At 38.7% G+C, this 27,693-nt stretch overlaps 1 protein-coding gene across 5 annotated transcripts in view; it reads right to left on the reverse strand.

The window, feature by feature from the left end:
* Window positions 1-27,693, reverse strand: part of INVS (inversin) — an 85,138-nt gene that overhangs the window by 2,605 nt on the left and 54,840 nt on the right. For all 5 annotated transcript variants that reach the window (NM_204551.2, XM_015282368.4, XM_025147027.3 and 2 more), the window contains 8 exons: window positions 24,313-24,468; window positions 22,630-22,859; window positions 20,951-21,057; window positions 17,460-17,672; window positions 9,867-10,168; window positions 5,921-6,725; window positions 2,557-2,789; window positions 1,342-1,422 (listed from right to left, as the gene is read on the reverse strand). In NM_204551.2, coding sequence (NP_989882.2) covers window positions 1,342-1,422; window positions 2,557-2,789; window positions 5,921-6,725; window positions 9,867-10,168; window positions 17,460-17,672; window positions 20,951-21,057; window positions 22,630-22,859; window positions 24,313-24,468 — 2,127 coding nt within the window. The remainder of the gene's footprint in view (window positions 1-1,341; window positions 1,423-2,556; window positions 2,790-5,920; window positions 6,726-9,866; window positions 10,169-17,459; window positions 17,673-20,950; window positions 21,058-22,629; window positions 22,860-24,312; window positions 24,469-27,693) is intronic.

Consider the following 27,693-nt stretch of genomic DNA (forward strand, 5'->3'; position numbering starts at 1 on the left):
TTCACCTACAATTCTAACAAATCCAAGGCCAGGGCTGCTGCTGGATTTCCTTTTGACTTCAGAATTTTGTAAACTAGTGGGAAAATGTATTTTACTTTCCTATGCACCTTATCTGAACTGTTGTCTCCTTGAAGAATTTCTTTTTTTCCTCTCAGCCCGTGGCCTGGCTCTGAGCTACGTGGGAAGCAGCCAAGACTTAAGACAGAGGCACTAACTGTTCACGTGATGAAGGACTGATGTTACCACAGCTCCCAGCCCTAAGTGCATACACTTGAAATGTTATCAGAAAAAGTTATTTACTAAAGGAGTATTAGGAGAACTGTGTATTCTAACCTCATTTTTAAGTTATCTGTAAAACCACTGCCCCATGCATAAAACTTCTGGTCTTTACTGACCTTGATAATCCTCCTACAAGCTCTGTTTCTGGATGCTGTTCTGTAGGATGCGTTGTAGCACCATCTCTGCCTGCGTGTCTTGATGGTCCCCATCACACCAACTCTCAATGTCTTGTCTGAAAACTGCTGCCCTGCTACCAGTTCCATGCACAAAATTTCACTTACTTACAAACAGAATGGAGGATTTCCCAGGGAAAACCTGGTAATAACTACACAGCCTCTCTGTTAAGCAGCGGATTATTAATGCAGGCTTGCTTTAGAGCCCTAAAACTTACTGCACGTAATGTTCTATGAACTGACTGGAGCTCTGCACACAGGATGGGAACACCATCGCACTATCTTAGAAGAAAGGGCAGAGATCAGATTACTTTGGATTTTCAAATTTTATCCATGCACTAGGGCAGCCTGGTCTAGTGGTTGGGAACCCTGCACGCAGCAGGGGGTTGAAACTACATGATCATTGTGGTCCTTTTCAACCCAGGCCATTCTATGATTCTATGACTAAAGCATACATTTCTAACAAACAGGTGTGTAAATACTTGGTACATGTTGAAATCCACTACTTATACTTCTACAGGTCTAGTAAACTTTTGTACTGACAAATCAGAGTATGAGCATCTGTAAGTGATTTTAACCACACGCGAGTGGTTTATCTCTGTAGAAATCCACGATTTTAAGATCTTTCCAAGTAATAGTCCAATCAAAATAAGCTTTCATAATAAATGATTCAGTGTTAGGATAAAAGCACATTGCTCAGTCAGTCTAGAAGTAGCAAAAGAACATACAGCAGGTTGGTAGTAGTTACATCTGTTGATCTTCGATCCCAGCTCTTGAAGAGTTGGGGTTCGTTTTTCTCCTTTTCTAAGAGAAACCCAATCACACGCACACATATATAAAACACTGAAGTCGTTTGCTCTATTCCCAGTATTATTAAAGTGTGTCTTACCTGAGACCAGCTGCACATCGGAAAGTTTCAGCTTAGAAGGAGGTCTGGCTGGCTGGTACACTCTGCCTTCCTGAGAACGCCCTATAATGAACAACACGAACAGCTTGGTGTTTATTCATGTAGAGATACGGCTATGGACAGCTATAAATTATTTAAAGAGGCTACAGCATTATTTTATCCTCAAATATTCTCATTTATGATGAGGAAACTTGTAAGACATTTTGCAGTAGAGGAAATTGTTAACACCTTTAACAGAACTTTAAGTAAACTTTGACAACATCTTTCAGTTGCTCTGTAAAAGAAAGAACGTTGAGTGCTTGCCAAAAAAGACCTTTAATGAAATAAAGCTACCTAATCGTAGGACTAGAGGGAATGGCTTCAAGCTGCACCAGGGAAGATTCAGGCTGGACTTTAGGAAATACTACTTCTCTGAAAAAGTGGTCAGGCACTGAAATGGGCTGCCCAGAGAGGTGGTGGAGTCACCGAGACTGGTGGTGTTCAAAGAGCGTTTGGACATTGTGTTGAGGGACATGGTTTAGCGGGAACCATTGGTGAAGGGCGAATGGTTGGACTGGGTGACCCTGTGGGTCTTTTCCAACCTTGGTGATTCTATGATTCTAAACTACAGAGCCATGATAAGCATGAGTTGCCACCTGTTAAGGTATGCAGAGCATTGGTGACCACAGTGTAAAGGAACGCGTGTTTTAAAAACAATGCCTTTCCTCTATTGTTTCCTCAGGATGCATTCTAGGCAGTGTGTATTCAGACTTAGTGCAAAGCAGTGCAGTGCTACAAAAGATTACCTTGATCTCCCAATGAAGATTGGCTGTCTTCAAGCATGCAAGTTACTGATATCAAACAAGATCATGTTCTTCATATGGGAATATTTAAAATACATATATATATGTATGTATACATTTGAGCAACTCTGGCAAGGGAATGATTTGGTGGCTGAAGAACTGTGCTGGAATAATGATATGGTGATTCAAACACCTTTAGAAGAAATAGTTTTAAATCACCAATGTCTTTTTTTCCACCTGAAATAGTTATAGAATCATCCAGAAGACTTGAGATTTCAGGCTAAATGTTATAAACAGTTTTAATCCCTAACCATTGGGTAGAAAACGTATCCAGGAATTCAAAACATAAGGAACACTTTGTTATAAAGTCAATATAGTGGGTTTTGGAAACAAAGTATAGTGAAAACAAAATTACCATAGATCTGCTTCAGGATGGACTGCTTGCTGGTTTTTATGGCTGAGCTGGTTTTGTTTACAGATTTCAGGCTTTTACATGAAGGAACTGATTTCTGAGGGCTATGGTTCAGCTGTTTCTTCCAAGCAACTTGGATGAGGAAGGCAGCTGTCTCTTGTCTCCATTTGTCTTCATCTTCTTTGCGCTGCCGCTTAGCACTAAGAAGCTGAGACAACTCCTGTCTGAGACGGTAACTGGAGAGCACAAAAGAGAAGAGCACTTGTTTTAGGTGACCTGTTTTAACTTCAGTGGTTTCCATGCATCAATTCACATGGAGGGTTACATGAGTAGCCGGGAAAACAGAACTCCCACTGATGTGCTAAGTCATTTGGATGAGATGTTTGCTCAGAAGTAAAAGGAGGAACTGGATTCAATTCTACATGCATCCATTATTTCACACGGCTAATAAAGATCTGGTATTACAGGTATCAAAGTCACAGTTCTGTAACATCAGCCTATCAACTGCTTAACTACACACCGAATATCTGGAAGGTGCAATCTATAAATATTTATAACAGTACAATCACAACTGTGTTCTCATTTTCCCGAGACTCACAGAATAATACCACTATTTCTGCTGCACTTTACCACTTTGTATTTGTGAACCAGTGCAAGAGAGAAGCCAAATACAGCTCTTGCAGGTTCAGCTGCACATTTCCTCTACAGAAAACTGCTGGTTTCCATGCATTCTCTAAAGGTGGTCCCTTCCCACCTTGTTTGCAGCAATCTCTCTCCCTTTTGCTTTTCTCCCCTTCCCTTAAGCATCTCCCCATCTCCTAACCCAACTTTGCCGTTGCTGCTTAGGTGCAACGTGAAAGCAGTGGCACACATGGTCACAGTTCTGCTCTGAGAGGCAGCTGCAGGTTACCTGTCTTTCCTCCCCGAGTGCCAGCAATGGCATCAGCAAATGGAGTTCCTTTTTTCGTTCTCAAATGAGATAAAAGTAATCCCTCAGATATTGGCATTTCATACAACTGGCCGAACAACTAACGCTGAATCTTCCCAATACAAGCCTGTCACAAATGAATATTGAGTAACACTTGTAAAACACTCATTGTAAGTGCTTGGTAATGGATGAAAAGACATTGAGGGCCATCCCCACTGGTCTCAGTCTGCCTTGAAGGCAAAGGGAGGGAGAAAAGAGTGAATCTGTTCTCCTGCTCCACCTGCAACACATTCTAAACTAAAATAACATGCAACACAACCAGACACAAACTGTTTAAACATGTTATAAGCCAATGAGCTACAGAATTCCAACAACACAGCAGCCATATATGAGAAATCAGTACATAAAAGCACAAGAGAGCCAAAGGGATGTGATGAGATGCTCAGTTGCATCTCCAACGGTTTTAAACTTTCAATCAGCTTGGTAGATTACCGCTCTGAAATTTGCTGTGTATGAGAAAAGTGTATTGAATTTTAATTTAGTGGAGCTTCAGGATTCAGACAGGCTGTCCCATGGCTCGTTAAAAGTACGGAATGAATGTGGGGAGGGACCCCATCAAGCAGTAACATCTACAGCGCCTACAAGAGGTAAAGCACTGCATGGCTTCAGAACAGGAGCACTATTGAAAGACAGAAGAAAAAGGATTCTGTTTGGTTAGATAACACGTCTCTTGGAGCTCTTCAGTGGAGTAAGAGCATGAGCAAGTGAGGGCAGCATGACCATGACTGCGCCTTGCTAGCATAACTTCTGCTAAGGATGGGCCTCGTGAACACCCCTGCAGGAAAAACAAGTGGGGAACTGTTTTAGACGTGAGCAGAAAAGAACAGGAAGCTGTTCTGTTGGAATTCAGTAATTACTGCCAGAAGCGTTTGCTGATGCGTGCAATGAGGCACTCTCAGGCCTCCACCTTTGCACCCAGCTAGGATTTGTTGTTTGTAGTTTTCTGGTAGTTCTGAGCTACAAGAAAGCAACTCTGAGGCTCTGAAACAGAGATGCAGGCAGATATCTTCAGAGTGTGTGCATTTTTTTGTTTTTATTTTTTTAATTAAGCTCCTCCTGTCACAAACCCCTGACTCTAGCAAGAAAAGACAGGCTGGGACCAAGCTTAATGCTCTATCAATCAATCTTTCTGGTGCCATAACAAAATAGCCAATACTTCTTCAACGAAACTACTGCACATAAATGTGGAATGCACGTGCAGAATGGTGAGTGCTATTCAGGTGCACTGTTACAGGGGCTCAAACCTTCAAGTGCTGCTGGTAAGGTACGCATGCAGCAATAATGGATTGGAAATGCTCAGCTCTAGCAGGAGACCAACAGTATCAGCTTATTGCCAGCTTCTGTCAACTCACTGCGGACCACTGAGGACAGCAGTGGCCCCAGTGCCCCAGATGAGAGTCAGGCAGACACAGGATCTGCAAGCCTCAGTGAGCAGGATGAGCAATTAACCTTTGGCAAGGCATACACCTTGGAACACACGTCCTGAGGGCTACGTTTACAAAGTTTGTGGACTGTGGGAATTGAAACGTCTTCCCGAGAAAGGAAAGTTAAGTATGCTTTAGTAGACCAGGGCCATTGTGTTGTAGCTCACAACAGCTTTCGATACATTCTCAGTAAGAAAATGATCACTGTAAAATTTCCAGAGACAAAGGCATTTAATCCTAAGTAGAGAAATGCTAGATCTCAAGCACATGCTAATAACGTCAACATATTTCTATACTAATGTGCAGTTCTCTTGCTGTCTACACATGCATGCTTTTGACCACTGCAAGCCTGGACAATGACAAGCAGGACTTAGTGGGACCCACAGCCACACATTGAGTACCTACTTATTGACTGTAATGAGCTATGCGGTGGGTGGGAACTCTACAACTGAAAGCTGTACCACATACACACACCGTGCTTTGGAAGAACTGTAATTTGCTGTCAACTGAGAACAGCATAACCACCAGAAGCAACAGTATCATGAATGGGTGTACTCTCCTCATCTACTCCTGACTTACTTCAGCTTTTGGGATCTCAATGGATCTGAAAACAAGGCAAGAATTCAGGTTCCAAATTAGAAAAGAAGTCAAAGAACAATGGAGGGCACCTGGAAAAATTTGGAGCTGATGGCGGGAGTACTGGATTACTGTGGAAAGAAAAGGGATTGCTTTGCAGTTGAGTGTACATGTAAGAAATGTGTCGTAAATAGCAAATGGGGACCAAAGATTACAGAAGTACAGAAGTGCTGTGTACAGTGATACTGTACAAAAAAGTCCTAATTTTCACACATACACACACACACACAAAAGGCTCCAAAGTGAATTAAAAATAACATTCTCCAGAATTTCAGCTAAGAGTATATCTCATCCCTAGCTACTGAAATGGTAATCTTACCTTCTCCATGTCCTCTGTATAACTGTAGCAGCATAGTTTTTCTTCCGAAATAGCTCTTTTCTTGTTCTTTCTTTTTCTATTATTTGCATCCGAATCTCTAAAGGGATCAGTTCAATATTTGTACTTTGCCACGCAACAGAACATAGTTGGTCACCTGCACTCCTGGATCCAACTTCACCTGTCTTTTCCAAGTTCAAACTGTCATCAAGAGCAGAACACGCTGCTGGATTTCTTGGCCCAGTTCCTGTAGATTCAGTCTCAGTGGACAATAACGGGGAGGTCTTTTTTGCCAATTCATGATTTCCCACATTGTTAGCATGTTCTATGGCACGAACAGTGGCATTTCTGGTGTTTACAAATACCACTTTGGCACTCCCTGGTCTACTCGAGCCAGCTGGTGAACATCTCTCATAATTTACCTCTTTATGTCTGGATTTCTGCTGATGCCTCTTGCTTTTTGGAACAGCTTCACACCGCTTTGAATTTCTTGCAATTCCACCAGCACAACTAACATTGCACACGACCACAGAAGTTCCTTCACAATGGCCCCTGTTACCAGATGAAGACAGACTTTGATCTCTTGTTTTTTCCCCAGCACCAGCAGTCCCACAAGCAGAAGCATGCCTTCTGTTACCATGAGCAGAAGTACCATTTGCCTCCACAGCGTGCTCTTTGTGCTTTTCTCCATTCAGTTCTGTAGCAGCTGCAACCTGATGTTTTGCTTCAACTTTTGTTACCTCTTTTGCTTTGCCGCAATGGAAATGGACACAACTTGGCTTGCTCTTGATGTGTTTTCTCAATAATTCTTTAAACAGAGAAATGGAAACAAACATTCAGTCTCTGATCCAGCAAAACAGTTTATTATTCTAATTTTTTTTTTTTTGCTCATTCACCTTTGAGGCACACTTGAAGAAAAAAGTAGAAGCGGGAAGAATCAAGAGACGTAATAGAATCACAGAACCACAGAATGGCCTGAGTTGAAAAGGACCACAATGACCATCTAGTTTCAACCCCCCTGCTAGGTGCAGGGTCACCAACCACCAGACCAGGCTGCCCAGAGCCACATCCAGCCCGGCCTTGAATGCCTCCAGGGATGGGGCATCCACAACCTCCTTGGGCAACCTGTTCCAGTGCGTCACCACCCTCTGGGTGAAAAATTTCCTCCTAATATCTAACCTAAACTTCCCCTGTCTCAGTTTAAAACCATTCCCCCTTGTCCTATCACTATCCACCCTTGTAAACAGCCACTCCCCTTCCTGTTTATATGCTCCCTTCAAGTATTGGAAAGAATGGGTCTCCCTGGAGCCTTTTCTTCTCCAAGCTAAACAAGCCCAGTTCCCTCAACCTTTCCTCATAGGAGAGGAGCTGCAGCCCTCTGATCATCTTAGTGGCCCTCCTCTGGACCCACTCTAAGAACTCCACATCCTTCCTGTACTGGGGGCCCCAGGCCTGGACGCAGTACTCCAGATGGGGCCTCACAAGAGCTGAGTAGAGGGGGACAATCACCTCCCACTCCCTGCTGGCCACCCCTTTTTTAATGCAGCCCAGAACACAGTTGGCCTTCCGGGCTGCAGTAATCGTTACTTGATTATCATCCCAAACTTATTCACTTGCTTACCATTCTACACTCTCTTGCACCAAATTTGAATTAGATACCTAACAAAGTTCACACAGGAATTTACCTACCTGAATAAAGCGGTCTTTCCCACAGAAATAAGCTCACCACATGGCAAAAGAATGCAGCTGCATTAACACACCTGCTGGTTCCAGTGACAACACCCTAACAGACTGTCATTGTTTCCAACTTACTGGTTGACCTTCTGCTCTTTCCATCTTGTGTCCCAGCACATCATGACAATGTCACTGACTCAGGAAACCCAGAGAGCTTGGTTCGTCAATACTTCCCTTGATTTCCTAAATGAAACTCTGAAGTCCTTCCCATTTTTCCCTTACTGCAAGATTTCTTTTCCCAGTTTGCAAAGCCAGGGTAGAAAAGTTAATCAGGTGTGAGTATTGCTTCCAAACACTCTTGTGAGAATGCTGTGGCAGCCAGGTGGGAGTGTAAATACCTGGATTAACCAAAACCTGGTAAAACCATGCCACGTTTATCCTCACTGTAACACCTTTACAGTACACTCTCTTGTCTGGGTAGCCAAATGTGGCAGAATAACAGTTTATACAGAAGAAATTCAGGATTACTATCATTGATGTCTCCGACAGAAAAAAATTTATCACAGTTACAGGTCAGTATGGCCTGAGAGACTCCTCTAACTTATATAAGACTGTCATATGGGCAAATAGCCCTATATATGTTGTAAGACAGGGGAAAAAACACTACTATATGATCTATTTTAATCAATTACTTGTTTAAGCAATTATTACCTCTTTTCATCTTTTTTTTTTCCTCATCATCCAGAACGTAGAAGGAAATTCCCCCTCCCTCACTACACCAATGGAAGAGATCATTTAAAAAATGTGCTGCCACAGTTTGAAAAACATGCCTTTCAACAACAAATTTCTTAGGGCATAATTCCACTCCCAGTGAAGCCAAGTACAAAATCACCAGTGCCATCAAGAACAGTAAAGGGCTGACATTCAGTTCACGTGTATGAAATTTCCAACACTGTCACAGCACTGTTTTGATCTTTCAGAAAGTCAGCTTTTACAGCTGTGAGGAAAAAAGAACACAGCCTTTGTTATTCTTAACTCGCCCAAAATTGCTACCTGATTTGTAAATATGGGATGTAGAGCTCTCACTTTTATTTCATCCCTAAAACATGTAAGTCGTTAAAGAAGTACGTACAAAACTTCCCAGTCTGAACAACTGGTTCACTGTGGAAGGGAGATGAGAACATCATTTAAGAATTCTACATCACCTTCTGAGGTTGTAATAAACTTTCTTACATAGACGTAAACAAGCAAGATCAAGTACAGAGCTAGAAAAATAACTTATCTGTTGCTAATGCAATCAAGGAAACTGCAGTTGCAGATAAGACAACACACATAGGAGAGAGAATTTCAGAATGGAGAATGGATCAGAACAGAGCCACCAGCTAAATTATAGCTTTCACATTCTGTTAGTAAGTGTAAAAAATTTAGTTTCAGCTGTTGAAGAGCTTTCCAAAGTGCCAGCTCACGAGATCTAACCTAATATTTAATTCCACTAAAACTTCCAGTGAAGTCCATTGAAGTTTTGGTCACAAGAGAACTGACCTCATGAGAACTGGTTAAAGGAGTTCATGAGTTGATCCTTACTGCATCAACTTTACTGGCATCAAAACAAAGAATGTTTAAGTAAATATGGCACAGCATTCCATTTCAAACACAGACATTTTCAACTGTACAAGAAGGAGTTTTCTTTATAGCCTGAAGGTAAATTGTTTTCACTGCTTAAGTAGACATGTTACCATGCATTTTCAGAAGAACCTTGTGTCAAGATTTTTGTTCTCTTTGTGCTCAACATTGTCACAAGGAAGACAATGTAAAATGGTGAAGAAAACCATAACTCCATCTCTGGAGAAATTATATTCTTCTTTTATATATGTATTGGAAAAAGTAAATAAATAAATAAAAACAGAAAATCTCCAGGCAGTGGCCCATGTAAGTTAAACATTTACTTATAAATCATCAACATGGAAAAATTATTCTGGCATAGCTACTTCAGGAAATCTCCAACCTCAGGGGAGCCTTTAAAGAAAAAGTTCAAGCTATGAGCCACTGGCATTTACTGCTGGTTTGAACTCCCCAGGTATATGGGAAAAGTAGCATATACAGCTGAACACAAATGTGCTTTTTTCAAACCTAAGTATCACTGTGAGAATCCCATGCAGAAGATCTAGCAAGTTCTATCCTGATCTCTGAAGTCTCTTTGACCTTATACTCCATGTTTCCCATAAAACTACATGGACAAAAAAGATAATCACACCAACTAATAATGATTACAAACCTTGCCTGATGTTATGACCTTCGCTCTGCGGCTCTGAAGACAGGCAACTCTCCTTTGGTGACCCTTTGCTGCGACAAGCTTTAGGGGAACCTCTACTGTTTCTCCCTAGTTGGATTTGAGAAGCGCTGACAGAGAGAGGTCTCTTATTCTGTAGATCAGTTTGTTTATTAGATAACTGCAAGGTGCTGGCAGTCTTCTCTCGATCTGCTGTACTCAGTTGTACTTGAAACTTATTTTGTTCCATGTTCTGCATTCCTTTCTGCAGGCAGGCTTCTTTTCTCTTACTTTCTTCTTCACGTTTCCTGTAATTAATAGAAATAGCATAAGAACTCCAAAGACAAAATCTTGGGAGCATGTATCTAACTTGTAGATATTTAGCTCTAGAAACCTGACACAGCAACAACAAAATGTTGACTGTGAGGTCTTTTTTGTGAGAAATGGTTACCTGTTACATGGAAGTGTCTTGGCTTGATCCAAAATAACAACTGACTTATAGCTTGAGTTTAATGAAGGTTAAGTCCATAGTAGGCAGTTTCTCATTCATTTTGCAGCAGTTAAAGTTTAAAACACTCCCTAGTTTAAAACTATGAAAATTTGGTTTTTGTGGAAAAAACAAAAAGATGCTTTTGATTTTTTAAAGAGAAAAGCAGTTTCTCTGTTATTTTAAACCATAGTAAAGAAGTATCAACGAAAAGACTTGAAAAAGCCATCCAAAGACAAGAAACATGATGCTAATAAGGATAGTTTGAATTAGTAATGAACCATGCTTTAATGTAGGTAGAAATGCAATGAACTATATTTATTTGAAAGTCAGAACATTTCTTAAAAGACTTGTCATCTGCAGATGGTTGGACTAGATGATCTGGGAGGTCTTCTCCAACACTGCTGATACTATGATTGATTCTATGTTGTACTCGATATAGACAATTACAAACCAACTCAAACTAGGTATGTTATTAACTTGCTGGTGTATGTTTATCACTGATACATAATTAAAGAACTAATTTTACATAAATGGATTGTACACTACACAGATGATAAATACTGAAAATATGAGAAGTGAATTAAAAAATTTTGTTCCGATATTTTACCCTTACAACTACGGTACTTGGTTTCCAAAAATGAAAGTAGTCATGTATCTCTTAAGTAGTACAGATATAAAAGAGGATTTTGGACAAGGATAGGAAAGGCACATCTGTTCAATAATGTTTTGCAGCCTATTTTGAAACGCAATGAAAAGTCATCACACTTTAGCTTTTACAATCTTTTTCTTGCAAAGCAGAATAAACCCAATAACAGGCAGCAAACACTACATATCTACCTACCACTGAACTTGTTTTTATAAATTAAGCACTGGTTATAAGATGAAGTGACACTTTTCCTGTTGGAACAGACAGCTGGTAAATGTCGTATCATGTAGCTGCCTGATATTTTAACTTGCTTCCAATGCTACAACACAGTTTGCAGACTGTTGACACATTAGCTCACAGCACAGCATATGACAGGTTAGTTATGCAGCATGCCATCCTCAGTTCCTGTGAGTCGTATCAATGCCAGTGTATGTCATTTCAGTGTGATATGCCAGGGAGAAGCCTTAACTTTATCTGTCAGTACTATCTTATCAAGTACTCGCTGCAGAAGAAGCTGATTGAACTTTGTACCTGAAAAGCTGTTAATTGATCTAAAAAAATACACTCCTGGCAGTCTGAGGTTCAGTATTCTCCACGGCACAGAAAAAAGTGGTTAGTTTCAAATAATATCGGCATTCCACAAATAGGCCACGTGGGGATGTCTGTCTTGTGTACAGTATGGATCTCACTGCCATTAGATCCAATAAATCAGATCTTAGTATTCACACAACAGTCATTTTTGTTTTCTTCACAACAACCACGCCACCTATTGCCAGTACCCTCCATTCAGGGTAACAGAAAAACAACACGTGAGCCAAGGCTGTGATACAGAAGGAAGCCAGAGCGGCCTGCACTCCGGGAATAGCAGATTAACTCAAAACAACATCAGCAACAAACCGATTGTAAAGTTATTGAAATGCCACAGAACAGAAATTGAGAAGAAGTAAAAGGTTGCTTTTTCGTTTGTTTGTTTTGTAAGGTGTGCTAATTTTTCAGATGAAACTGATGAAATAATAAAAGGGAGGGATTCCAAACCTCCCTATTCATAGGCCACCATCCTCATCAACGTAGAGCTTAACTGATTAATAGTTACCTGAATACTTACTAACCTCTTCATGGAGTGTGCTTTATTTAATGAGAAATTCAGTTTGATTTACAGTGAAATACATTATAAAAAATACAATTTTCAAGTTTTATTATTGTCTAAGTTAAGAGAGTAGGTTTCATTAGCAGGTAAGGGAAGCAGACAAGTTTCTAACTTCACAGCTCTCATTTGTTCTCAGGAGGTTCCAGTAACTCATCAGGATCCAAACTTGGACTCTGGAGTTAGACAACTACAGCTACAGTGATAATATACTAAAATTGTCCACATTAATTGCAACAGAATTTTGTCCTTAGGAGTCATAAATTTATATTGCATTGCAAAAAGTGATAGAGCAGAAACTAAGGTTTTGGCATCTGCAAAGGAACAGTTTCAGCCTTAAGCATTTGTGAAGACACAGAGATGCGTTGATTTTTTAATTCTGCTAAAACGAATTCAATCATTTCTCTTCTGTTAACAATGCTCTGATTTTTCCATCTACTCTGCGGAGGACATTTGAAGTTTAGAAGATGTCCATATGCCTGGAGAGCATACGGATAGAGTTATCCTTGCAGAAGTAGTTACTTTAAACATCGCAACTGCAAATATACATCACCAGCTGTGATTCTACCACAGCTGAGACTTTATCTTGACCAAGAAGAGTTATACTTCCTGTCATATAAATAGCTATCTCTTGCTAATATGGTCTCACGTGTTTGTTTTAAAAAGCATGTGTAGAGCTGTGCATTTGTCCTTACCTGACCTGCTGTTGTTAACTCAGTCATTTCTCACCTGCATTAACACATTCTACATTAGAATTCAGCATATTTGCAGTCTTCTGCATCTTAGTATTATTTACAAATCTAACATATTAATTCTTAAGTGAAAATACTGCATTATGTGAGATTCAGCGTGGATTTATGTGAAATTCTAATCAATATATACTTCCAGTTTAAGGTTGAACCACTCTGTGTATGTTCTTCTAAGCTGTTTTTCACCCACATAGTCAAGGTTTAATTCAAGCCACATTGCCCTGATATACTAATGAAATGTATGAAAATTTCAGGCAAATCTTAATGGCAGCTACATATTTCTCCATGGCCACAAAAGTTGTTATTATAGTACAAAAGGAAATCTCATTGATTTGACAAAATTTGTTTTAGTAAAGTCAAGACTACTATTAATTCTTGTTTTGTTATGTTTCTGATATACAGAAATAACACAATTACTTAATTCCAGTACAAGAAAGGTACGGAGTTACTGTAATGAGTCCTGCAAAAGAACACAGAGACTCTCAAGGGACTGAAACATCTTTCATGAGAAGAAGCTGAGAGAGTTGGGAGTGCTCAGCCTGCAGAAGCCAAGACTCAGAGCACAGATTGCCCAGAGAGATCGTGGAGTCTTTGTTTGCAGAAGTATTAAAAACCTGACAGGACATGGTCCTGGGGCAACCTGGGCTAGCTGACTCTGTTTGAACAGGGGTGGGGATAGACTATATGACCTTAAGAGTTCCATTCCAATCTTAATAATCCTGTGATTCTTTCGCTCTTAGACAAAGCAGACGTTCTGCTAATTTCACAGATACCGTAGCCCAGCAAGTCCTACACAAATTTTTAAAGGCAGCAATTTTAAGATTATTTCAGCTAGTTTCCTAAATATGGATGAATCATATCAGGCTAAGATGATCTGAAATCATCTAATTCATCCACTTAGTCTCTAACCTGTTCTTTTCATATTTTAGTCTGCTTTTCTGCCTTCTGTTTCTAGTGTGAATTTCATCTGCTATTGAACATCATTTGACATCTGATGAAGATTGAAACAAAGCAAAACAAACACTTCAGTCTTTTCAGCATCACCTATGGATCAATACTTTCTTTTTTCTCCTTTTACTATGTGTATGTTTACAATCATTTCTTGTGATATACCACATCTCCTACTAGCCGCTCTTCTTTTGTGCCTCAGTTTAATTTTATCGTTGTATGTTATCTCCATCTCTCTTTTTAGCAATGCCATCAACTTTCCACTGTGCTTTCCCTTCTCAGGTTGCTGAAAAGCTCATTATTCTCTCTCTTTGCTCAGCATGCAGGTCTTACTACCAGTTTTCTGATGGATCTCATAACCTGCTTCTGCTCTCTCACCTCTTGGAAAATTCTTCCTAATTTACTGAAAGCTATTTAATTGATTGTTTTATTTTCTTGATGTTCTTCTCTTCTTATATATGACTTATTTACTCTTATTCACTTTCATTCAAGTTCCTATTCATATTCACAGTCTCAAGCAGTTGCTACCAACTGGCCAGAATCAAATCCAGAAGTCTTTGGTAAAACACAGAACTAAAAGGTTCAAGAACTTATTCTAAGAAATTCAAAAGGAAGATAAACAAGTGATGAATGAGTTCTGAAGTTCTTTCAGACCTCAGTATGCTGGAAATCGGTTTCTTCTGAATATGATTCGAAATCTTTATATGGACTAAACTGTATGACTTTATATGACTCAACTCTTTTCTAACTAAAGACTAACTCTAAGACTGTTTTCTAAAACTAAAGCCTCTTTCTGAAAAAGGTTAAAACGTCCAACATTTTACCCCTGTGTAGACTGAAATTTTTGGTTTTGAAATGTGTCCTTCCCAGATTGCTTCTGTGCTACTGTGTTGAAGCAGTGGCAAATTCTCCATACAGTATGGAATACATGTTGGAAGGGATCTCAAGAAGACATCAAGAGCAACATTCCACTCAAACAAAGGTCAGCTGTGAGGTCAGATGAGGTTGTTCAGAGATTTATACAGTCAGGTCTTGAAAATCTTTAAGGATGGAAACTGCATCCTTTCTTCAAGCAGCCTGTTCCAAATGCTTGACGTGTTCTCACGATGAAAAACTTACTCCGTATTTTCCTGCCGAAATCTCATTGTCTCAGCTTCTGTCTGTTATGTATTTCCCAGGGACTAAAGTGAGGCCAACAAGCCTATAGTTCCCCAGATTGTTCTTCTGGCCCTTGTAGAAGTTGCATACATTTACTTTCCTTCCATCACTGGGGTAATTTTCCTGATCTCTGTGACCTTTCCAAGATGCTTAACAGTGGTCTTTTAAGGACAGCTGTCAGTTCTCTCAGCACACTTAAATGCAGCTCACCTGGTCCCACGGACTTGTCTAGGTTGAGTTCTCTCAAGCAATCACTTAGTCCTCATTCATTTCTGGCAGCTCTCCTCCTTCCCATTCTCTAAGCACAGGGGTCTTGGGGAAGACTGAGAGCAAGAAGGCACCGAGCATCTCCAGTTCCTCTGTCTGCTCTCACCAAGTCACACATGCCGTTCAGCAACAGGCCCACATTTTCCTTGCTAAGCCTCTTACTATCAGTGTAAAGGCAGAAGCTCAGCTCCTTGCCTGGGCTATTCCTTTTAATCTCAACTTTGAGTTTTGTCTTTCCTGATCCCATCCCTATGTACCCAAGTGATGCTAAGCTCCTCCTTTGTAGATTGTCCTTGGTTGCACCTCCGGCATTCTGCCTTTTTACATCTAAACTCTGTCATGGCCTCCCTGCTTAGCCATGCAGGTCTCCCAGTATGTCTCTGAAGCAGGCTTCTTTTTTGTTTGTTTTTGGTTTTGGTTCTTTTTCAATCTAGGCATTCACCATCATTCTGGATTTGCACATAATGCCTACTTCTATCCGGAGAGTACAGTTTTAAACATGAATAGGGATATTACTTGTTTGTATGTAACAACGCCCTGGCCAAGTTTAATTGCGGAATGCACAGATGGGCATGCAGAATGATGACAACATAATGTCCCCTCCAGTTTATTACAGATCATAAAATTGCAATTAAATAAGATTTGTTATGTGACAACTTGATTTGCTTGTACACTCCAATTATATTTTAATTCTGTTTTTATGGTATTTGATACACAAACTTTATTTCTATTGTTTTCAAACAAATCAATAACAGCTTAGTAAGTTTCAGAAAGTACATTAGAAACTCAGAAAGGGAAACAATGATAAAAACATTCCCAAATTTCCATCAGGCAAACCCTTCTTGTTTAATGTGTTGGATGGGGTATCACAGATACTTCTAAAAATGATTGTCATCGCAAAGAGTAAAATTACTTCAGCTTGGTAAAGTCAGCTGTGATCACACAGCAAGAAGCAGAGTTCTCAAAATTAAAGAAATACAGAAGATATTAAGGATACTTTCAAAGACAGATTCTCCATACTCCTGACTTACACTGACTTCAGAAAATGCAACAGTAGGAGGGTTGCAAGTTACAACTTCAGGATCTAAACATGTGAGCAAGAGATCAGTTAACTAGTATTTCTAGCTTTGATTCTTAATGGGCATTAAACAACTGTAACCAATATGGTAGCAGCACTCAAACCCAATGAAGGTCAGATTGGACAAATATACAGAGCACCAAGCTAATTAATTTGAAATATAGCACTCAGCAGCTGACTTTGCCTAAGATACACAGAGGCAAGAAAAAATCCTCTATGTTCAATGATTACTGTCTATCAATTAATAGGAACTCTCTTTATAGAAATAATACTATAATTTGTAGAAATATTATATCAAAATTACTAGAAATATTTTCAGATTCATACTTTTCATTTCAGAATCAGATCTCTTTAAGAGAAATCATGTGCTAATTTGCTCTTTTTATATGGTGGATCTTAAGAATAAAGACTAGCCAATCATTTTGATGATCATTTCTGTATTTTTGCATTTTAGAATTTTGTCCTTTTGCTACTCCAGCTCGATCAGAATCAACATGTCTTAAAAACAACTATCTGAATTGCATATGGTAGTTATTTATAATCTAATATAATGATTTCACAGTAACAGTCTAATTCAAGTGCAGAAAATCTCACTGCAGTGTATTACTGCCAAGACAGAAGTTGCAAATAAAATCTGGAAGGAGTTCAGTTTTCTAGAAAAGCTCAGCCTCCCATATGAAACAGTTAAGCCTTATTTAATCAGGCTTTCCCAAGTATCTAATTTATCTTCTTCATCTAGTTATTAATTTATTTTCAGAACTTGTATCAAAGATTTGTGAGGCCAATGATTACCTTCATTACTCTAGAGTAAAAAATGTTTTCCAAAACTTATTAGCAGCTAAAGATTAATGATGTAAATACGCTAGTTTCCCAGTCTTTAGTATTTTGCCTTGTTCATGTACATTATATAAAGATTGTTATTTAATATGGAATTATCTGGAAAACAGTTTTCATATGTAGCATTATGGAAAAAACCTCCATTAGATGCTTGCAAGTTTCATGAATTTTACTAAGAGGAAAAATAAGTGATAATCAGTAACAGATAAAACTATACATATATATATAGAAACTTATGGCAAATGTCTATTTGCTAGAATAGATTTTGAGTCTCAGACTTACTTGGCAGCAGCATCTTTCCTCAGTTGTTCGTGTTTCATCAAAAGATTCTTCCTCTCTTGAAAAGCCTTTCTAACTTTATATCCTTTATAAACAGCCTGGATTTTGAAAGCAGCAATGTCCTGTATGGCAGCTATAGAGAGAGCTCCATGTTCTAACATGAACTGAATCACTTCATGGTGTTCGCCAAGCAAGGCATAATCAAGTGGAGTGTACCTAAAAAAAAGAAGACAACAATGAATTAGATTCCTAATCATAATGTGCATTTACGTTATGAGATTCATACTGATGTCATATTAAGACAACTTCTAGTATGAAAATAGCTTAAACACTGTTTTCAGACGATCACTGTTGTTAATTTAAACATTATTTTCTTGTCTTGCTCATGGTGTATACCATTATCATGTTTAAGGCTTATTTTAATTGCCTAACTTAGAGGGGGTCAAACAATACTAAGTGCAGTAGTCTAAAGTCCTATCCACATTATTATTATTATTAACTGTTTTGAGCAAACAAAGAAGTTATTAAGGTTCCTATGTTGAAATATTATCTAAGTAAAAAGCAAAATAAAACATGCTTTGCGTTACTTTCATATCCATTTAAGTTCTAAGAATTTACTGTCAGATCTGGCTTAGCTTCTACAACAATGACTCAGGACAATGTAGCTGACCAAGGAATAGTATTAAACCTACTTTAATGGATAACACCTTTTTTTTAAAGTACTAGAAAGACAAGCCGGCCTTCAAATCAACATGCGTGATAAAAATATTAAATGCCTTTGCTTTTAAATACTGTCAAACCTGCCTAAGCACTTTTAGATAAAAATTCCCTGAATTTCCATTGTCTGAATAGCTGCAAAAGGTGCCCGCCCCCCTCACCAACACTGAAGCATCAGGCAAAGACATTTAGTGATGGAGAGTTATCAGTCACAAACCATAATCAAGACCATATAACGCAAGACTTTCAAACAGCAAGTTTCAATGCATGTGACTGAGAAAATTAGGGTTCTTCTTGATGGTAACTTGCTAGGACACAATGCTGGTAAGCAAAGAAAAACAGACAGAAAGAGCACAATTGGACTTGCCACACAGCAATGATTTGATGGAAGGATTAACAGTATCTGAACCGAAGTGTCTGCAGGAATAAAGACAATGACATAACACGAAAATTTGTATGTCAAGGTGTGTTGATAGCATTTAAGTAGCTACAGATTTTTGATAACCCAAGAATGGGTACTTCAGAAGGGACCTCATTTCAGAAAGTGACATTTTTAAAGTACAGCTAGTTTTGAATATTTTAGCTAACATGTACAGAAGATACTGAAGCAAACTTAATGCTGCTAATATGCACGTACCAAAACGATGTATTGTATTACAGATCACAGTCATGCAGACCCATGTTCTTAAACATGGATTATCTGACCCCACTCAAGCTACCTTAGGAAGTAAAATAAAATAAAATAAAATAAAATGACTCAAATCCAAATAGGGGGTTTGTATAACCAGACACTACCCATTCAAGGCTGCTTATGTCTATTACCACAACCACCCATTGCTTTGTGTCAGTTCAAAGCCTGTTAACTATTTACTTTTCCACTCGTTATCTCTAAAGCAGTTAGCTTTTGAATCAAACTGGCTACACAGCAAAACACACAGAGAAGACACCAGCCAACAGCTGTTACACGTAACCAATGCAAGTATGAAGGTGGTCAAGGAGCAGCTAACGTGGCATCATTTGATGCACTCATGACATACAGCTGGATTACTAAATGCAAAATGCCACCCTTCACACCAACAACTGATCACTCATCTGCAAGCAACTTAAAATCCTAGATGCAATCCCAGCTCCATCTTTTCAAAAGCTTTAACTGCTGGGTTTGAATTTTGAACTAATATCTCATATTGCACTCCAAGAACATGAACAAGAGCAGCATCCTTATATAGATATATCAGAAAAAAAAAAATACCAGTTTGTGAAACTGTAATTCAGTAAAAAAGCATTTACATCCAATTAGAGATGAACCATACCCACAAGGTCATTTCACTCTCTTCTGAGAGCAGTTACTTGACACTTCTATTTTCTGAACTTCTGCTGTCTTAGCAATAAAACAAGGTTTTATCAACAAAATAAGGTTTTGTAGATGTCTACTAAGAGGCAATTGCACAATTTTTCCATATAAAATGTATATTTTAGGAAAATCACATTTACAGACTGATTCATCTAGAAATATTGATCTGTTCTTTACTGCACATGGACTAGTGCTTAAGAGTGCCCATTCCGAATGCTGCTTGTTATATCCAAAGTAATCTAGGCTTATATATACGAACACACATTAATGTCAAAAGGTAAACAAAATAGATAGTAACTGAATGACTACAGTAACATCACAGCTAAGGTATTTTCCAAACAGTTGAGTATCATTAGTCCATTTCTACAACCTAAGGAAAAGAATGGCATCCTTTCCGGCAAAACATTGTCTTTTCATCTCACTTCTTAAAAGTAATTTAACTACAGCTGTTTTCTTAATTTTCTATCAAAAATTTATAGAGAGAGTATTGACACTACTTAGGAACGACTTAATGCTTTCATTTGTTTCTCACTAAAAATGAGAATAAATACAAAAGCGAGAGATCTGAGTAGCTGGTGTAGAGAACAAAAGAGAAATGATGGGGGAAAAAGCAATTAACTGGGGTAAGGAAGGAAATCTCCAATTTAGCTCTAAAATATGGGCCTTAAATGTATTTGAATTATTTAAAATTGAGAAATATTCAAATTTACATGACATACTGATCATAATTTTATTTATCAATAGAACAAGGTCATCTGCTCTAAAAAGACATAAATTTCTGCTAACACTAATTATCTTCATGGTCAGGTGACTCATGTGAACTCTGCAACTCAAATCACTTTAAAAGAAACTATTATTTATGTGTCAATGAATCACAAAGAAAAGAGGTGCAAATTTACTGTCTCTTTATGATCATAAGATACAAAAAAAACCCAACCCCCCCAAAAAACCCACCCACCCGGGCTTTTAGAATACAGTTAATCACCAGTAATTTGTAATCACTATTTTAAAATGTAACAATGCATTCCTTCCATTTTCTTTCTTCTCACTGTATTCCTACCAACAAGAAAAGAGAAACTCCAGTCTACTCTGAAAGTTTCATCTTTTCATCGTACATATCCACTGTCAACTTCATCTAAATGAAAAAGATGCTTAATATATGAAATGAGAGTAGAATGAGTAAATACTTGCAGAAACGTCCATGAGCTCAAGGTTCAAAAGTATAAACAGCTGAAGTTTAAACTTGCAATGTCATACTTAAACAAGAGATTTTTCACGTTATAAAAGCTCCTTACATTGAAGCTATAAAGCATTCCTTTTACATACTAGGACAATTATGATACTGTGAGAATAACTGAACAATAAACACTTAAATCAATAGGTAGCATTTTTGCTAAATTAGAAAATGACTCATTCAGACCAATACCTTTCCTCGCTGTTCTCCATATGATTAGGGAAAGCATCAAAACCAAGCAGTAACTTTATAGCATCAAGGTAGCCATTGTTACAGAGCCAGTGTAAAGCAGTTCTTCCCTGTAGACAATAGATAGAAAAAAAGAAGTAATGATACTATTCCCAATCTCTATAACACCAGAATAACAGTTGCAAATCATATTGCAACTTGATGCTTTTCTGGACACAAAGGACAAACTGATTCTTCTAAAACAACTCCCTTGTTAAAATGAAAGAGTACATCACTTAAAAATGAAATCAGATATCTTTTTCTTTTTAAACTACATTACAACACTAGTGCTTTTCCATCTGAAGTGGCTGAAAAATAGCATTAGGAAACTAGTTCTAGAGTGGATTTCCGTGCAGCCATGCTGCCCTTGCTCTGAAGAAGACCTTAACAACTTTTGTCACTCACACTGTTTTCTAGGCTGATCCAAACTACTGCAACAAGACAGAGAATAATCAAGGAGATCAACCTCTGATGAAGTTTGAGGAAAGCTTAGCAGCTCAGACAAACGCAGAATGACTCCAGCAGTCCTTCCAAAAGGAACTTGATTTCAGAAGTCTCATTTCACTCACATGAAGCAGAAATCCAGCTCACAATACTCAGTACACTGGCCAAACTCTGTACAGCCAGCTCCTGGCTGGTATCTGCACTGTGAATACTTAAAGGTCTGTTAATATCAACAAAACACAGGTATTCCACTTCACTCCTCTGCCTCCTATATCTGCATCTTGCTTTTTCAAACTCCCAATTTAACAAACAGAAAACTGTGTACTGCATAAAAACACAAAGAAGTTCTGAGTTCGGTGCTAACAAGCTGCACCTTGAACTCCAAGTGCTGAAGATTATGCTGCAGTATCTCTGTGTGAAATAAGGAGGCCTGAAGCTGATGTCACCTATATTCAAGCTGATGCCATACGAAGCTGGTAGCAGGTTTAGAAAATGTTCACAGTATACTCTGGAGAACCCATAATAAATAACACTTTTCCATTACCTAGAATTATTCATGCCCTACTATGAATAGCTAGAAAAAAATTTAACAATTTGTGTGAAATTATTTTGACTCATGAAGTTCTACTGACTTCAGAGAAATTATGTCAAATAACAAAGAAATCTGTTATATGTTGCACAATTATTCTGGCTCCTAATTTCACTTATTGTTTGAAAAATGACACAAAAGAACATTTAAACAAACCAGTGTTCCTTTTTTCAAGAAGAGCTATATACAGATAAATAATTGAAGAAGTTCTTCTGCAGTCTCACTTGCAATATCTCACTTGTTCTATCTAACACATGCTGAAGAAACGCACTATAAACTATAAAATCACATTCCCATATCAATTGTTAATAAAGAACCATACAAGTTAAAAAATGAGATGCTTAAAATGACTCCTTGTAAGATCACACTTTGATAAGGCAAAGACAAAAATGGTAAAGGAAAACAATGAGTCCTCATTTCATGCTGAATATTACACCATTATTTTTTCATTCAAGAGTTTAGAAGTGAAGACAGGGAAAATTATGCCAGGATGCACTTCCTTTCACGATCAACAGCAGAAAAGATGTTTCAGTGTCCCAGAAAACAGGATGACCTTTATGTTTACAGTTATTTTAAACTTAATGAAATTGCCCAGTGAAGGACAACATACCTCCTTATCCTGAATATTTGGATCTGCATTGTTTTCCAGTAATACTACCATGCAGTTGATGTAACCTCCATACGCAGCACACTGCAGAGGTGTTCTACCTGCGTAATCCTGCACGTTAGGGTTGATTTTATTTTCTATCAGGATTTGGCACACATCAGCATTTCCTCCCAGGGCTGCCCAGTGAAGGGGTGAATGGCCATCTTGATCAACCAAATCTACTCTTGCTCCTCCTATAATAACAAATACATTTTTGAATTAAGAGAAAGCAAAGAATAGGTTTATGTTCAACTATAACTTCTTTGGCAAACTGACAATTCAGAGAAGTACTTCAGAGTGCAACATCCATGTTATTACCTAAATCAAGTTGAAATGTCAATGAAATAATTTCAGTCAGGGTCAGCTATCTAACAACTTTAGAAAATCCTAAACGTCCTCTCAGATACTTTGGAAACTTCACGTCTGTCAAATAGCCTTGAAAAATCTAGATGTTTATTTGTTTCAGGCCCATTAATTTTAAGTGAAAATTCCTTAATGACAAAATCACTTTTGAAAATCAGACTTCAGACGTAACCTCTTTTCAAACCTCTAGAACAGACAAGATCAAATATTCCCATTTCTGAAGAAAGTTTTTTTCTATTGTTTTTATTCCAAGCATGCTGAAGCTCTTTTATGCAGATAATTTCTTTGTGATAACATACGATGCAAAAACTCATCACAAAAACAAACCTCCGCAAATACTTAAATTCAAATTAACCATCAGGAATGGCTGTTTATATCATAAAATATTTAATCGATTGTAACTCAGATTCCGATCACCCCAGCTTACTGTATCCATAAAACCTATATACCACAGGGGTTAGAGTAAGAGCTTAGCAGAGCATTAAGATTTGTCCAGCAAATAACAGAGGGAAGCAACCTTCACTAAGAAAGGTTATTGGACAGAAAATGTGTCATTTGTTAGTCTGGATACTTCACCAGACAATAAATGGGTAAATATCTCAAGTAGGAGAGACTGCTTCCAGACCATGCAGAACTTTTCTGTATTATTAAAATGAAAGAATTTTGCACCTAAGATACCACTAGTTACTTCACCAAGTGTCTTGCAATTTAGCAGAGCTTCTACAATTATTCAGAACTCTGTACATACTCTCATTTCTATTTACAAATACAATACTATTTCTAACAACCAACTATGGGAAAATATTAATGATTTTGGATTTTGATAACTACCCTACTTAAAGATGAACATGAATTTAAATAGCCAAAAAATTTCCAAAGATGACTACAAATGCTTTGTCTCAGAAGAAAGCTTAATTTGATCTCATTCATTGAGAACAGAACAAAAAGAAAGAAGAAAAACCCCCCAAAGCAATGGCTTGCTGGGGGATGAGGCAGTTGGAGAGATTAGAACGTACTTGAACAGGCTTGGACAGAAAAGAACAGTGCAAAGAACCATCCCTGTTTCGAAAGTTTAGATTTAACTCTGCCAGTCTTTTGCTCAGTGCTCTGAAAAACCTCTTGTTATTTTCTAATGCTGTTCCACAGAGGGTACTTACAGACAATATTTTTTTAGAGGAGTAATTTTCCTCTCCCCTTCTTGCTCAGCAATGCTATTAATTTCACAGCTCTACATAAAGGAACATCAGAAACCTGAACAGTTTTGTAAATTTTTTAACAGCTGACCTTTAATGAGTGTTTGTATCACTTCTTTGTGTCCCATTTCACAAGCTCGGAAAAGTGGAGTGTGTTTCATGACATCCAAAGCATCCACCTGTGCATTGCATTCCAACAGCAATTTCACTGTGCTGACGTGGCCAGAAAGTGCAGCAGCATGTAATGCTGAAAGAAAAAAAGCAGTAGGAAAAAGAGAACACAATACTGTGAGCTCCGGAGGTTCACAATTAGAACAATCCAATTAAAAGATAATTTTGATCGATTTGGTAGAAAAAGCTGCCTTCAAAAAGCAAGCAGCTGAAGAACTGCAGCGAGTGATAGGCAATCTTGAACCACATTTCCATAGGTACAAGCATTACAGCACAGTAAGCAGAAAAGAACGTTAGCTCTAAGACAGGTTTTTCACCTGCAGAAATGTGAATTTTAACCTTATCAGCAGCAGGACAGGCTTATACTTGTGATTTCTGTAAGGTTACCAGCTTTTGCCTAAAAAATTAAGAGATCACAGGAAGAACTACTTCTGCCTCTGTTCCATGGCATTTATTGTATTACCCCAATGGACATGAAGCTGCCCATTTCAAGAGAAAGAAAGCTTTCATTATTTCTTCAACGTTTTCTTGAAAATGCCATTTTTTTTTCTTTCAAACAAGCAAAGCTGTCTCAGTTAAAACTAACTCCAGATAACCACCCAACTGTTTCTCCCAGCTCTTCTTTTTCATTTTCCAGAATTGCCTGGTGAAAATTTTACATAAAACTATGTCAAAAAGCCATTACATCTCCACGTAATACCTGCAACTCCTTGCTCATTCAGGAAAAAAATGATGGACAAACCACAGAATCACAGAATAGCTTGGGTTAGAAAGGAGCTCAAAGATCATCTAGTTCCAACCCCCCTGTCACAGGCAGGGTTGCCAACCACTGTATCAGGCACCAGATGAGGCAGCCCAGGGCTCCATCCAATCTGGACTTGAACACCTCCAGGAATGGGGAATGACAGCAGCCTCTCCAGGCAGCCTATGCCAGTGCCTCCGCACTCTCTCACTTAAAACATCTCTCCAGAACATCTAATCTACATCTCTTGTCTTTCTGTTTAAAACCATTCGCCCTCGTCCTATCACTGTCTACTCATGTAAAAAGTTGATTTTTCTCCTGCTTATAGGATCCCTTTAAGTACTGGAAGGAACTTACAGATACCACATTTCCTCTCACCCCGATAGCATATGAAGTTCCATTGTGTATGAACTGCGCAAGTTGACTTTGCAGACTCCTACTCTTCTTTTTGTCTTCTCATCTATAAATGCACGCAGAACTTTACTGAATTTAAATCAACAAATAACACAGAGCTCTTTTTAGCACAGTAAGACCACAGAGGTAAAGACACAGTGTCTTAGGACTGAAGTTACTAACCGATAGTAACTGCTGGCACAGCAGCCTGTGGTTGAGGAGAATGCAGAAATGCCGGTATAACCAGCTCAGGGTTCTTTCTGAAGGAAAGGCCAACTACATACAGCAATGAGATTTCAGACAAATTGACGACTCATTTCTTTTGCTTACAAATTTATTTCAAAATGCTTTGGATTATTTCCCACAGTCAGCAATTGAATGAAATAATCTATGTTCACAGAGCCGCACCTCCTTACCTCTAAACTACTTCAGAGATGATCACATACAAAGTATGGAGAATGAAAACACAAAAATGTGCAATTTCATAACTGTACTTCATAGCAGAGGGGTGGAACTAGATGATCTTAAAGATCCCTTCCAACCCAAACCATTCTATGATTGTATGATTTTGTGCAGTGCATTCTTATTCTCCCATGAAATTTCACAAACACTCCAATTCCGTCATTATTCAACCTGGTCAAAAGAGCAAGATGTGGGGCTGTACCAAGTACCAGCATCCCTCTACTTGCTTCAAGTTATGAGAGGCACGGTGAGGATCCAGCAGAGGCACTGCACAGAAAGACATACCACAAAGGCCACTAGAAAGGATTTACTAGAAGATACTAGAAGGAATTACTTCTTGAACGATATCCAGTGTCAAACTGCCAGGCTTGCAGTAGTTGCCTTACACTGACACCACTTCCTACAGCTTATGAAACAGTGGCCCAGTGTAATCTGCCACACAGATGCTACTAAAAGGTGCAGGTTGTTCATACTTGAAGTGTATATACATACAGTGAAGCCTTCTACGTTTGATTCTCAACAATAGTGACTGGAGTTGTGAGACAAATGAGGAACTTCCTACAGGCAACGGGGCTGCGGCCTGAGACAATATGACTAGTGCTGCCTTAAGAATTGAAATCCTGCTTTTACAATGATCCTAATATTCATCTGTTGCAGATATCATGGGAAAAAAAAAAAACTCCCATATGGACAGTTATCACACTTGTGAAAAATATCTGTAAGCAGCAAGATCTGCACCAGCTATGCGAGAGGGAGGCTATAAGTAGAAATTTGACAAGAACGAGATCCCTGCAGCTTTATGTATTTGGACGGGCCTAATTTTCATGTTCTGACCTCACCGTAAACTTTAGGTTCTGGTTTTTGTACTGCATTTCTTATGAAAGCAAAGGCAGTAAACCACTCAATCCGATGACACATGGGGTGTGTATAACAATGCAAGAGAAAAAGAGCTGCTGTGTCAGCTTGGCTGCTTCTTCCCCTCTATCACTCATTCTGACGCAGGCATCTTGTTTCGCACTTTGTGCTCAGTATTTTCTTGTAAGCCAAATTTTCTGTGATGGAGTCACGGTGACTGAAGAGATTCCCTGGCCAGCTGCTCACAATGGGACCTTTGTTCGTCCCACAGACAGAGCCCTCACCATTGTATGCAGTGACGGCAGAGCTATAAAGCTGCCCCTGTAATGCTCCTGCAGCGCTGATCTCTGCGAACAGGGAAATTCCTTTCCCTTGGTGTCATTCTCCTACACAATAAGCAGAGTCTTGAGCTGAATGGAGAACTTGCTCTTTTTAAGCAAATGCAAAAAGCTACGTTAGTGCAACAATATGACTGAGCTTAACTGACTTCAGCACAAAAGTCAGCAAAAAACAAACTTGAACTCTCCTCAGCAACTGCAGCCTGGGCACAGCCATGTACACTATTTTCTATTACTCCATGGTTTCCTGTTAGAATACAATACTACTCTTCCCCCACCAAAACCTGGGAAGGATTACGAATCTTCAGAAAAAAAATCAGGTCTGCAATTAGAAAGTGATTTACTGGTGGGCTTCCTTTGAAGTTTACAGCTCACTATAATAAAGCTCACCCTGCTGCACACATTTGCATAGTGGTAAAATTCAGACTGCTTGATAGCAAGTGAAGAACGGCACAGCTCTGAACTTTAAGACCGCTAGCGTGCTCTACACAATGGCAGCTTCAAGTAAATG

This window comes from Gallus gallus, chromosome 2, assembly GCF_016699485.2.
Source record: "Gallus gallus isolate bGalGal1 chromosome 2, bGalGal1.mat.broiler.GRCg7b, whole genome shotgun sequence".
Lineage (NCBI taxonomy): Eukaryota > Metazoa > Chordata > Aves > Galliformes > Phasianidae > Gallus > Gallus gallus.